The sequence below is a fragment of the Argiope bruennichi genome, chromosome 4 (assembly GCF_947563725.1).
Source record: "Argiope bruennichi chromosome 4, qqArgBrue1.1, whole genome shotgun sequence".
In the NCBI taxonomy this organism is placed as follows: domain Eukaryota; kingdom Metazoa; phylum Arthropoda; class Arachnida; order Araneae; family Araneidae; genus Argiope; species Argiope bruennichi.
Genome location: NC_079154.1, coordinates 63,457,301 through 63,471,404, shown reverse-complemented (window position 1 = coordinate 63,471,404; position 14,104 = coordinate 63,457,301). Strand labels below are relative to the sequence as shown.

Sequence of the window (14,104 nt, the reverse complement as noted above, 5' to 3'; positions counted from 1 at the left end):
CCACAAACCTTTAACCTAAAAGTCTGACCTTTTCATCCGGAAGTTCAGAAAGGATGTTACATTTTGATAGATAGGGTTGGGTTAAAATCCTAATTTTTTTTTATTTGAATATGAGAAGCATCGTTAAAAAGGATTCGTACTCCCTCCCTTATGAGGAAAGTGCCTGACCCCCTTTCAATTTCCAAAAATACATCACTTTCTCTTAGGGTAGGCAGGTTGTTGTTAGTTAATTGCTGTTGAGATGTAAGTATAAAAGGAATTACGAGTGTTATTGGAATTCACTCAGAGTTTCGGTTTCAATCCCAAAAGTATTCTTCTCTTCAGTCTGAAGACGGTTTCCAAAATTCCTCAAAAGATGAAATTCGTAAAGGTAAAGCTATTTCTTATGCTCTTTTTCTATATGTATATAAAAGATAGTTTTTTTTAAAAAAAAATAGAATAATTTATCTTATCTTCTGATTATTACATCAAATACAGATAAAAATTTGGATAAATTTAATTATTACGAAGATAAAATAATCATTGGATAATTAATTATTTGGATAAAATTATTAATTAATTATTTGGATAAATTTAATTATTATAAAAAGTATTATTATTATTCTTTAGATAATAATTTCTCGAATGGCTAAATTTTAAATAACATAAAGCTATTAAAAAATTTTCCCTGACAAAAAAGCATATTAAGCATATTAAAACAATAAGAAGGATTGCCCTGACTAAAAGCATAAAAACTATATTAAAAGATTCATAAAGTATGCCCCTACATTAAGAAATGCATATGTTAGTTAATTTGCTTTGTTTGATAAAATAAAATAATAACTTTTGATTATATTTTTACAAGCAATATACATTTATACATATTATAGTTAAAAAAAGTGAAGAAGGAATATTATATTCTAAAATTGTATTAAAATTTTATATAAAATGTAAGTTTTGAAATATGATCCTTTCCACAGTCTATCTAATTGTAAGAAAAATAAACAGAACTATAGATAATCAGAAAATACAAATACTTTCGGTTAAAAGAAGTATTATATATTTATTTTTAGTTATTTTTTCAAACATTGAACTTCAAATTATATCAAAATCTAGAAAAAGTACTAAATATTTAAAATTTATACGAGTCATCTACCCTCAGAACATTTTCATTTAGAATTTTGGTTGAATGAATTTTCCTTAAAGTAAATATTTGAATTAATATCACTTTATGCATTAATTGACTTAATTTAATGTCATTTTAGGCATATTTTGTATCTTAAAATAGTCTTTATTGAAGTTTATAAATATAAAAACTTTAATTCTTTTACTGTCGAAAATCAAACAATAAAAAATTATTATCTGTTAAATTGGAATGAAAAAATAACACACATACACACACTTTGAAAAGAATGTTTTAAATGCTAAGCTTCAATTAAATCTTGGAAGAAAAATTCTTGACATAGATTGCAAACAATAAAATGGAAGAAGTCTAGTGCGAAGCCTTTATGATAAGTCCTAATTAACACAATAGATTAATTATTTTTTCTCTTTATCTATTCCGTACGAGTGCTTTTTCCATGCATTTCTACTTCTAATTGGTCCCGGGGAGGGTTTTATGGATGACATGCCTAGATGGAAACATGATTTGAATACAACTGACCGATTTCAATTTCTTATTTAAGACATTAATTGATCTGGAATAATTGAATATTTTTAATCTTGAATGATTTCTAAGAATAGTTTTTTTCTAAGAGTAATAGTTTTATCCGGAACTTTTTAAAACTGAAAACTGAAAGCGGATTTTTAGAAATTGACATCTTTTCTAAAAGAAATTCATATATACTTTTGATGAATTTCTAAATGACAATAAATTTGCTTGAAATGGAAGACTACTTTTGCATGTAATTTCTGTGTTTGCTTCAAAACATTTGAAACTTTATGTATTACTTTCAAAAATATTAAAATGATAATATTAATTCTCACATTTTACTAAATTACTTAAATACTATATAAACAACCCCCTTATTTATGAATAATTTATGCTAATGAATCAGTTTTGAACTGAAGTGATTACTTTTTTTAAAAGAATTTTTATCGAACTATCACTGAAAATCATTTAATTAAAATAATTGGACAGAATTTTAAATCTGCAAATATACATTTGGATTTGGATCATTTTGGATTTTATTTAAATACATTGTTTTAAATTTTTTATTGGATGCACAATTATTTTGTTTGAACAAAAATACTCTGATTGTAGTCTCTTCATTTAATTTTAAGATTAATTTATGCAAAAAAGATGGACCTCAAGCTTTGTTCACATAAACAACTTTCTATATTTTTATAACTATATATTATTTGCATGCTGGATATTCTCTGACAAATAGGAGAGTTGTAATGCGAAGTTTATAATATAAAACAATCTTTTAAGGTTATATAATGCGAAGTTTATAATATAAAACAATCTTTTAAGGTTATATAGAACTTTTAAGGTTATATTGAATTTAGAGTTACAGAATTCAATTTGCAGATCATTCTTGGAAGTAAATAGATAGGCACTAACGAAGAAAGGGATTTCCGAAATATTTATAGAGAAACTGTTCTAAAAATGTTATCAATATTATTTATAAATTTATTTCGGTTCAATAATTTTTGTACTCACATTATTTTATTATAAGGAAAAAAATATAAAAAAATAAATAAGACAAAAGAAAATATCATCAAATTACGTTATTTCGTATTAGAGACTATAATCTAGTTTCGTTTTTTACAGCCCTCAACTATTGTACGACGATTTTCCTACAATGATATTCAGGATTTTCATTTTTTAATTAAATGTGTTTTTGGATATCTATTATAATTAATTAATACTGGATTATACCATTTTAATACATTTCACATAACCAGGAATAAATATAAACATGTATACGATTCATTTCATCTTAAAGATACATGAAGATGTTTTAACCATATATATATATATATACATTATATATATATATATATATATATATATATATATATATATATATATATATATATATATATATATATATATATATATATATATATATATATATATATATATATATATATATATATATATATATATATGAAATTCTTTTAGAGGAAAAGTCTATAGCTAGATTATACATTTCACTTAATATGAATAAGGCCGATTTTATTTTGACCCATTCTAACAAACATTTTTGAAGACATAGCAGTATAAAGCGACAGGACCCCTCTGTAAGTGTTTAATTTGGTCCCTGTAAAAGAAAGATTTAATAAAATAAAACTTCTTTATATATTTCATGATCAGAAAATTTCTTATAGAAGAAACAAATTTTCTAGTTTTGAATACTAAATCTAATATCTCATAAAATGATATTACATTGGTATGGTGTGAAAGTTTGCAGAATGAGGTCAGAGCACATTTGTTTTCTTGTTTATAACATGGCTTAAAGAATCCTCTTGTATCTTAGAAACGAGATGGTAGTTGCAAGCACTACATCCCATGGAATTTTTTAAAATTAAAGCTACCAAAGTTAACTGGATAATACGTTAAGTAATTGCAAAATTACGTTTAATCAAAAAAAATTACATATTAATTCCTTCTTTAGATCCTCTTTCCACCATGAAATCAATTTTCAAATTTTAGTGAAGATAATACTTTCAACTCCCTTCTCTGACCTTTAATTCTTTCTGTACTGAAGGATCGCACATGACTTAGAAAAAATTTATTTTGCAAAGAATAAGAACGCCCGATTCTGTTTTGAGAATGGTTATTATGGATAGGTTTGGAGGTTAAAAAAATTTTCATCGGATTCTCATTTCATCGAAGCTCGAATATTCTTCAAATAGCTATCATCTGAGAAGAATCTTATTTTGTTTATCAATCCATTAAAAATGCATGCTGTCGTTGCTGCTTTAAGAAGGTGGGGCATTATTTTTAATATTTAAAAGAATAATTCTTTTCCTTATGTTTTTTCCCCAATATTATAGCTGCGGTTAAAGGCATCCTTTTCATTAAGGTTATGAGAAAACATATTTTTTAACACCACTTTAAGTTTTTATTTAATATATTATTAAATTTATACATTTATGCATCGACTTCTTGTGGTTATTTTATAGAATTTTATATTTAATAAATAATAAACAATTTTTTTTTTTTAGAATTTATAAAATAGAAATTTAAAATAGAATTTAGGATATAAAGATTCATTTTTAGAATAAAATGTAGAATTAAATTTTTTTAAAATTCTATATTGATTTTTTAGTATATTTCTTTCGTTATGTGTGAATTTTGTATGCTGAAAATATTATTTTTATTTTGAAATTTTAAATCGCATATTGAAGATTCAATTTAAATCATCAAAAGAAATTCTCAAACCAGATTTATATCAATATAAATTCGATTTTTATGCAAGCCTTCAAGTCTTATGATGGCAATTATTAGCAATTTTTTTATTTATGAAAGCTGTCAACTCTCATATTGATCATTGTTGATAAATTCTTCTATTTATGAAAGCCTTAAGTTTTTATAAAGGCCATTTTTGCTTAATTTTTTATTTATGAAAATTATCAGTTATTATAATGGCTTTCGTTGATAAATTCTTTTATTTATAACAGTTTTAAGTTCTTATAATGGCCATTATTAATAAATGCTTTCAGTTCTTATAATGGTCATTAATGATACTTTTTTTTATTTATGAAAGCTATCAGTTCTTATAATGGCTTTCGTTGATAAATTCTTTTATTTATGAAAGCTTCCAATTCTTATACTGGCCATTATTAGTAAATTCTTTTACTTATGAAAGTTTTCAGTTCTCATAATGGCCATTGTTGGCCAAGCTGTGGCCACAGGGAAAAGTAGTGGAGCAGGAACTCAAACTTATGGATCATCATCAGTTAATTACGGGGCAGGAGGGACGTCTTCCACCAGTTTTGGAGGTGGGTCCGCAGTAAACTATGGAGGTGGCAGCAGTTTTACTTCGAGTGGATTTAGTGATTCAACATCATCGAGAGGTTCTTCTAGAGGTAACAGCTTTACTTCAAGTGGATTTAGTGGATCTACATCATCATCAGGATTCTCAGGAGGATTTGGGCAAAACGTAAGGATTGCTCAAATTAAATAAGAAATAATGGATTTTTATATTTATTTTTTCTATAAAATTTCTAAACGGCTTTAATAATTCTCCATATAATTAATTGTATACAGAGGATCTATGATGAAGTCGTGCAAACAATAAGATTTAGATTAAAATAACGATATATTCCTTTTTTTCATACAAGATAAATTAATATAAAACAAGAAATAATTGTCTATGAGGGCGATAAGTATCAGATAAGTATCTTTATTAACTACTATTAATTATTACGGATAACAATTCTAGCTATTGATACATTTAAGCTAATTACTGTATGGCATTAAGATAATGAGATGCATTTAACAGGAGTTACATGCTGCAAAATTGCATGAGCCATTTTAATTTACAATTAATAGATTACAATACGTCAGAAATTGGTTATCAAATAAAAAATATTTTGTAAAATTCTTAATTTTTATGACATTATAATGTCTGTGCTTATTTCTATAGGATGATAACTGTAACTTAATACCTGATGGTTTTAATGAAGAGAATAACCAATATACAAGATGTTAATGAGGAGAGAATAAAGTGATAATCATCTTAATTTTTATGCTCAATTGCTTAGTTATTTTAACTTGTTTTTAAAGTTTTTATTATCTTTATCCTTATATTAACAATATTTGAGAAATAATTAATACGAAATATGAATTATGCTTAATATGAATGTATAAAATGAAAATTAATCAAGCCAAAAGTGCTTGAAGCCAATAAATTCAGCTGCAAAAAAGTGGAAACTAGATACACTTCAAGGTCAACACTTTAGGGTCAACAAATAAATGCTGACCCTAAGATCATTGATTATAGATCAAAAATCCAAGTAGAAAGTATAATTATGCAATTATGCTGGAAGTAGCATATCCCTCCTTAATTAGGCCTACCTTGGAATAGAAGTACACAATTCGGCTCTAGTATCGGAATCAAATTTTATTTGGGAGAGGGGGGATTAAGATTGTTTAGCTAAAGGCAGACTACACAATTTTATGCCCATTGAATAAGTTGTTCGGTATTTTCTTTATGAAACTGATCTTAAACTAAGCAAAGAAAATGCCCTCTTGAAACAATTTGATGCCTAAGATGAATAAACTGCACAAAACAATACATGGTGGATTTAATTAGTAATCAAAGCATATAAAGAGATAATTCAATCAGTTAAGCTATGAAAAGACATTTTTTCCTTTTGAAGCTCCCTTTTCTTGACTTAGGTATTGCATTTTGTGTCATAATAAGTCATTTGAGTCATCATAAGTCAGTTCATGATAGAAAAGCTCTACTCTATCATGAAATCCTCTTAAAGAGGGAAATTATAGATTTATAGAGATCAAATTTAGAAGGACTCTATGATTTTTTAAAGGCATAAATATAAAATATCAAACTATAACTAAATGAAGCTGAAACATCAGGGAAATAGACTTTTCACCAAACCCTTCGCTTACAGGAAGCACCACAGCCTTATAATTTTGACTACCAAGCTGCTGATGAGCAAGGCAACAGCCATTATCACAGAGCAGAAGCTGATGCAAGCGGTACAGTGAGGGGATCCTACGGATATACCGATATCCAAGGTCTGTATCGTATAGTCGATTACATTGCCGATGCCAGTGGATTCCGAGCCAGTATCAGGACAAACGAACCTGGCACAGATGGAAAGGAAAGCCCCGCTGATGTCCAGATGACTGTCGATCAAGCTCCCGCTGGTATCCAGGACAGATACACTACATATAGTGGAACTGGAGGATTTACAGGAACTGGCGGTAAGTTAAATTAATTTTGAATTAAAATGCTGATAAATCCTCCCCCACAAAAGATTCTAAAAGCATAGATATTTAAATTTCATGATAATACGCTTGCTTTGTATTTCTAATGTTATCGAGCCTGTTTGTGATAGGTTTAGATATGGGCCTTGTTTCTAGATGATTTTTTCATAATTATGAATATTCCCCTATTTGTTGGTAGAAACATTTTTTAAACCAGTTTGAATTGCACTTGTAGCAATGTAAAAAGACTTATAAAATTATTCCAATGAAAGATAGGGTAAATATATTGAATCTATGCCTAAAAGTCAGGATAAATACAGAATAATATTACAAACGTACTTGCCTGTTTTTAATCTTGGAACAAGCAGATATATATGCTTTTAAAAACTATTTATTGTCATTTATAGCGTAGCCAATTAATAATATACTTTTTTGTCATCAATGTTATCAAGTGTACTTTCAGTTTTAAGATTGATATATTACGTTTGTAATATTGAACTAAACTAACATGTTCGGAAGGATTCACAGAATTCTTTATTTCAAAGTTTTTAACTTCTGGACATTGCTATTGGTTTGGGAAAATAGAACTGCAATACAATTGCATAATCAAAATAATACTTTTAAGTATTCTTCTTTCTTTCGCCACAGAATATCCTCGAACTTGGAATCTCTAGGATTCCCTGTCGGTTGACTTTTAAGTATTAATGGAATTATGTTAGATTTCAGGTATTTACATTATATCCAATAAAAACGTCTCCCAATATATTTTGTTTTACTTTTTATTCTAGACTGATGCAATCACTTAAATGACTGACGTTGCAGTCATACATTGTCTTTGTAAACCAAACATATTATTATGCTATATCATTTAACAAATGTGTGTGAGTACTTTTAATGAAATATTAGGAAAGTCATCTTTATTAATAATTTGCTCACCTCTTAGGTTCAAGAAACCCTGGAGGTTCAGCTGCTTATTCTGCTATAGGGCAACTGTTTACATCTGGAATTGAATCCAAAGGATCAGGCGGCAATGCAGCTGCAGTCACTGGAGCTGGAGGTGGTGCAAGATCTGGAAAAAGTGGATATTAAAGCCAACTTTTCTTTGCAAACAAAGCATATGAAATTTGGAAAATCCAACAATTCAATAGAATTACCAAATATGAGAAAGTAAAAGCTATTTTCAAAGATTGTATCAGACATTTCATAATAATATATAAAACAAAAAGTCTTCAATTTTTTTGAAAATCAAATATGACGATAGAAATGATAAAAAATCGTTGGCTGCTTTCATAATATAAGATTTAATTTTTTTCAATCTACCAGACAAGATGTTATTAATCTGTAAATTGTAATTCTGTGTCAAAATTGTACTGTTGTACATATACAATCCTTGCTTTGAATGTTTTGTGATACACATACATTCATAATTCTTTCCAACAAAATTAAGATTTAAAAAAATGATAATTTATCAATTTTTCTGCATGGTTGGTAATTTAATGAATTCGGTTGGAAAAGAAAAGTGTGGATAAAATGACCTGGCATTGGATATTGTTTTATTACTTTCTTGTTACATATCGCTGTATAGAAGAATCTGTTACAAGAATCTGCATATGCTTATTTGTTTTTTGAATAATAACTGCTGTATAGTCAATGTGCTTTCCATGTGATATTAAGCATTGTGTAAATTTCATTACATTTTCTGTTCAATCACTACTTTAATTCTCTTGTAAATATGCGCCATACACTTCTTGATACATTTTCTGACGTTTCTGTGTATAACATAAGTTTGAATCTCATTATAATTTTCCATCACTTTTGCTTTACATTTATTTTTTGCTTGAATCAATAAAGTTATATTTCGCTTAAAGTATCTGGATTTGTAAGCATTTTTATGTACATATACACTTCAGAGATTTGAATTTCTAAAACATAAAGTATTAAACAAAATACATTGAAAATAAATTTTTAGAGGGAATGGGTAGTAATCATAACAAAAAAAATTCCTCTCGAGAAGCTAGAAGGTAAAGGTAGATTTCTTTACATCTAAATTACTATAAGGCAGCATAAATTGTTAATGTTAGAAACCGTCAAAATTAGGGCTCGAAAATCACTTTTCAGCCCCTAACTTCTAATATATTGCAGTTATCGAAAACCTTTAAATACAAAAGTTGTTTGTCTTAATGAGACGCTCATTTGGCTAATTGGAACATTTTTCTAATTTCAATATTAAAGAAATTAAAGCGAAATGAAAGCATCCACCCCTTTGATCTAGATGGACCATTTACGAAATCGTCCGAGGCTTTTAAATTTCTAATAAATTTAATTAGACAAATTAGCGACTCGTTAAAACCAAAAACCTTTGTATTTAAAGTTTTTTGATTTCCAAGTCAGTTAAAATATAAACCAAAATTATCGTTGTCATCCTTGTCATAAGATAATATTATGAAAAGGATGACTACGGTAATTAGGTCTTGGACTATAGACACCATGATCGGTGAAGAATTGAAGAAATTTTCATGAGAAAATTTTCATGAGAAATTGTCATGAGAACCATTGTTATAGGTAGTCTTCCTATAGGAATCTACCTAAAAATGTTTCCTTTATCAATTTTTAGACCTTGTGCACACATCACCGAATATATGATTTTAAAATTTCAATTGTAAATTGTTTTAAGTTTCTGATTAATACTGCTATTTATTAATAACTTTAAAAAATCTCAAAAAAATATTACCTCATAAAAGAACTCCATGATGGGGTTTTAGAAACCGAATTAATTAATTAATTATTATTATCATTTTGAAATAATAATGTACCAACATTTAAAGCAAAGAGAAGTTTGACCTTCTAATCGAATTTTTTGATGAAATAGAAGTCTATATACTGAAATTTCGTACCTCATGCTATAACAAAGAATCTACTATTAATTAAAAAATTAATAGTAGATTCAAATCAAATTAATTTTATTTAATAAATCACTTGAGTTAATTAGATTGAATTAAATTCAATCGTAACAAAACATTATAAGAAATAATGGCTCTATAAAGGAATGAATATTGTTAATATATGTATAGCCTATGCGTTCGATTCAGCTATGGCATAAATATTAGGTTTCACGATATTAAGCGTTTTTTTTTTCTGAAATCCAATACAAGAAAGATGTAGATTCTGCGTTTTATCGTCTTATTTCGAAGACATTTGGATCTCAAAATTCTCTGCAAACTTGGACGTGAGGATTCTTCTGTCAAGATAGAAATCTCTTTCAAGATAGAGACTTACTCTCACTCTCTCTCAAAATTTTCTGGTATATAATAGAGGACTTTGCTTGGCTGACGGCTTTCAAGAGGGCTTATAACATAGTATGGGGTTCAGAGGAGATGAAAGTTTTAAGAAAATCTCCTAAAATTTATAAAACTTATTTAGGCTATTCTGACGAACAACAATCTATCCCAATTTATCATTTATCACAACGAAAGGCAGTGGAAATTTCGCCGGAATAATTGGAATTTTCGAGCGTCCGCCATTCTTTGCTTGAACGGAAGTTTGAGGACTTTCAATATGGAAAGAGTTGTTGATAAGCTATTTCTTGTCATTTAATTTGTGTGGTCAATTTATATTTCATGAATATTTTTTTAATTTTAAATATCGTTTGCCACAGAGTTTTTATGTGATTATTAAAGACTTTATCGTAGTGAACAAAGACCTATTTGGAGTTGTTGTAGAGTGTAATGATTTAACAAAGTTTCGATCTAGTTGATTCTTATATTATCTGAGTTAAACAAGTTTATTACTTTTCTAAATTTGATGGATTGTTGTTAACGCTCTAAATGTATATTTATCTTCGACAGTTCAAATAAAATGTGACACTTCTATAGTCTTCGAATTTTGCCCAAGTATCAATAAATAAATTTTCATTCCATTTAAAATAAATAGAAAGAAAGTGGCACTCCATTCATTTCAAAAGATTTCTTTGAACTGGTTGTTTAGACTCAAAACATTATATGGCTTGATTAAGTAAATTGTTAACGAGGATCATGAGCATTTTATTATATTAGCCAACAACAAAAAATTGTATGAAGCAAATGATTTGATATTACTTCTTAATACTGGAAGGGAAACATCATCTAGCAAATCAAGGTTAGTAAAATAATTGGCAAAACTAATGGCTTTATTGGCTAACTACTACAGCTTTAACTATTTGTCTGCTTCTAACAACTTTTTTCTAAATGGAAGTTTTGACACATAATTGTCATCAATCGTCAAGTGTCTTAAACCAACAATGATTAAGAAAGAAATCTCAAAAACAATTCGCTTATAAATTCTCTATGAAGGGAATAACTCAATAGTTTCACCAACCACATCCACTGGTCCCATTTTATCAATTTCTATTTTATACGAAAGTGCATAATTTCTTAATCATCAACGATTGTATGTTCGCACTTCTATCAAATCTAGAGATATATATTAAAATTAAATGTTTTCAAGTTCTCCAGCCTCAAAAACGAGAGTAAATTTGCAACTTTTATTCGCTAGTTAGTTTCGTTACTTTACAAATTTTATTATTATGCAGGTATAATCTAAAATAAATATTTATTTTGTTGTGATAAAATACAGTTCATGAAAGCTAGTTCATGTGAGTAAATTAATACTTTTAATACGTTTGGTCAATAGGTGTTCGCTCATTTATATTACCTGGTTTGTGTTTTATCATACTAGACAGGAGATTAAATAATGGACTAAATAGAAGATACTGAATCATATTGTACTCTGTAGTACCTATTCAACGAAATATCATATTTATATAACGATTTTATTTTTATCATATATCACTTTCGGAATAAAATTAACCAAAAATTATTATTGTTATTGAAATATACGAAATCTGCAATGATCAAATATTTAAATCGTCAAAAGTTTGGAAGTGGAGCCTTTCAGCTTCCTGAATCCACGAAAATTTAAATTTGAGGAAATGCGTTATTAGAAAATCTGTCTATCTGTCTAAGTATGGAAACTTAAAAACGCACCAATCAAAATTATTGGTGCGTTTTTCTGTTGTTTCATATTCTTTTCAAAGATAATTTGAATTTTAGAAATAAAAGAAATCCGTAAGTTGAAGCCAGGAATTATGGTCTTTTTTATCCGCATTGGGATGATTAGACATAAACTGTTTGCTGACTACCTTATAAGGGAATTCATATTTTTCCATTCATATCAGGAATAAAATGGTTTGCTATATAATATGCAAATTATCAAATGAAATTATTTGGAATTTCCTTTAGCTTATTCTTAGATTTTCGGCGATATTATTGCATTTAATCAATGTTTTGCACGCATTAGTACTTTCATTTAGGTGTCCAATAGATTTTGGTTAGATAAAAACTGATTGCCTTTGGTGAGTTTTCATGGGCCATTTTAAATACAGATGTCATTAAAAACGTTGGAATTGGCTAAAATTATCCTCATTATAAACTTGTTGCAAGATTTCAGTTGATCTATTTGCGAAATTTAAGCAACGTTTTCACAATCCTTTTGCTTTCTCTTGATAAAATTTTTCGAAATCTTGAAAGAAATCACCAAATACACAATATAATGGTTCCCTCTACAGCTCATAAAGCAGTTAGTTCTAACATAATGCAGATTTCTCAAGAATAATGTAAAAGTAAGCTCAATGCTATCTCAACAAAATATCATAGTAATGACTTGGTAGGCTGTTGCCTTTAATAAACATTTAAAAATGCTTTCAGCTTCTGTTTGGGAATGCAGTTCATAAGGCAGAATAAAATACTTACAGCACGCATAATGTTTTAAGGAATTTTAATTTAAAAATTCTTAATTAAAAACACTGTTAAAAATAAAAATTCCGAAACAATAAAAAAAAAATCGAATATCTGGCTCAAAAAATCGTAGCATAATGATTTTATGTTAGAATACATTTTTTTGTTTGCATTTTTAAATATTTCATCAGTACAATTTCTCAATCCAATTCACAAATTCATATGAATCTATATCAAAATCAACTAAAAGAATGAAAGAATAATAAAAGATATAAAATGAGATATTATTCAATTAAATTTGAGGCAAAAATATGCAAGTAAGATTACTTAAAGATTAAATATTCTGGAAATGTTATTTTGTTTAGTTAAAAAATTAAATGTTATTTTGTTTAGTTAAAAAGTTAAAAAAATTAAATGTTATTTTGTTTAGTTAAAAAGTTAAAAAATTAAATGTTATTTTGTTTAGTTAAAAAGTTAAAAAAATTAAATGTTATTTTGTTTAGTTAATTGCTTTAGTTAAAAATTATATCGTGATTCAATAACTTAATAAACTGAGAACTATTTCAAGAAGTGTAATATTAAAAAATTATTGCAAAAGATTTTAATTGAAAAATTGTTAAAAATGTCAAAAAAAATGCTACTGAATAAAATTGTTAATATACAAATGCGAATTTTAAAATGATACATTTTGTTATCTTTCAGTGCTATTACTGCAAAGTCATTAAGGAAGAAAATTTAAATATTAAATAATTTCAGTTCATTAGAAATCTCATTAAACTTTTAGAAACTCCATTTTTAGTAAGTATCTACATTTCAAGAGGAAATTAAGAACCAAATTTAATAGTTCTAGAACCATCGCTCTTCTATGTAGAACTTTACAAAATCAACAGTTTATTAAATTAATCAATATTATGATACAAACTTATACTTATTTTATAATAAACCGATGTGAAGAACTCGCAAGGAAATTTTGTAGCTTTTTTCTAATATTGATGAAATATTTTGGTAATTATTTAAGGTGATATTTCAATCAAGCACGAATATTTATTTTACTTACTTTTAATCTTTTTAATCTAATTCTAAGAGGTTTAAGTATCATTCTGAAGCTCAACATTATTATTTTTTTCTATTGTATTTTCTTGTAATAGTTTTTGTTAATTGCAATGATTTAAAAATTCTATAAAATAAAATTGGAATTTCATAAAATGACTTCACTAGTTTAGATAAATGTTTTCAAAAATACCATTCCATTCTGAGATAACTATTTTTAAGCTGAATGATTTTAAAATCTTTCTTTATTTTAACTGCATTCCAAGACGAGAAACAAATTATCAGCAATATACTGGATTGAATTTTATACAAAATTAGCACAATGTATTCTTCGTTCGAAAGCTTTAACCTAAAAATCTGACCTATTCCTTGGAAATGTCAGACGGGACATTAAATT

At 27.1% G+C, this 14,104-nt stretch overlaps 1 protein-coding gene across 1 annotated transcript; it reads left to right on the top strand.

Annotated features, from left to right (window-relative positions):
• The first annotated feature begins 297 nt into the window (after positions 1-297).
• LOC129966780 (uncharacterized transmembrane protein DDB_G0289901-like) lies at positions 298-8,688 on the top strand. The gene is made up of 4 exons (XM_056081341.1): positions 298-370; positions 4,800-5,093; positions 6,568-6,883; positions 7,830-8,688. Exons 1-4 carry the CDS (start codon positions 356-358, stop codon positions 7,973-7,975), a joined length of 771 nt encoding a protein of 256 aa, XP_055937316.1. The 5' UTR covers positions 298-355; the 3' UTR covers positions 7,976-8,688.
• The last annotated feature ends 5,416 nt before the right edge of the window (positions 8,689-14,104 follow it).

Coding starts and splice junctions, on each gene's coding strand:
- LOC129966780 (XM_056081341.1), top strand. Junction 5,094..6,567: donor CAGGAGGATTTGGGCAAAAC/GTAAGGATTGCT, acceptor CTTCGCTTACAG/GAAGCACCACAGCCTTATAA. Junction 6,884..7,829: donor AGGATTTACAGGAACTGGCG/GTAAGTTAAATT, acceptor CTCACCTCTTAG/GTTCAAGAAACCCTGGAGGT.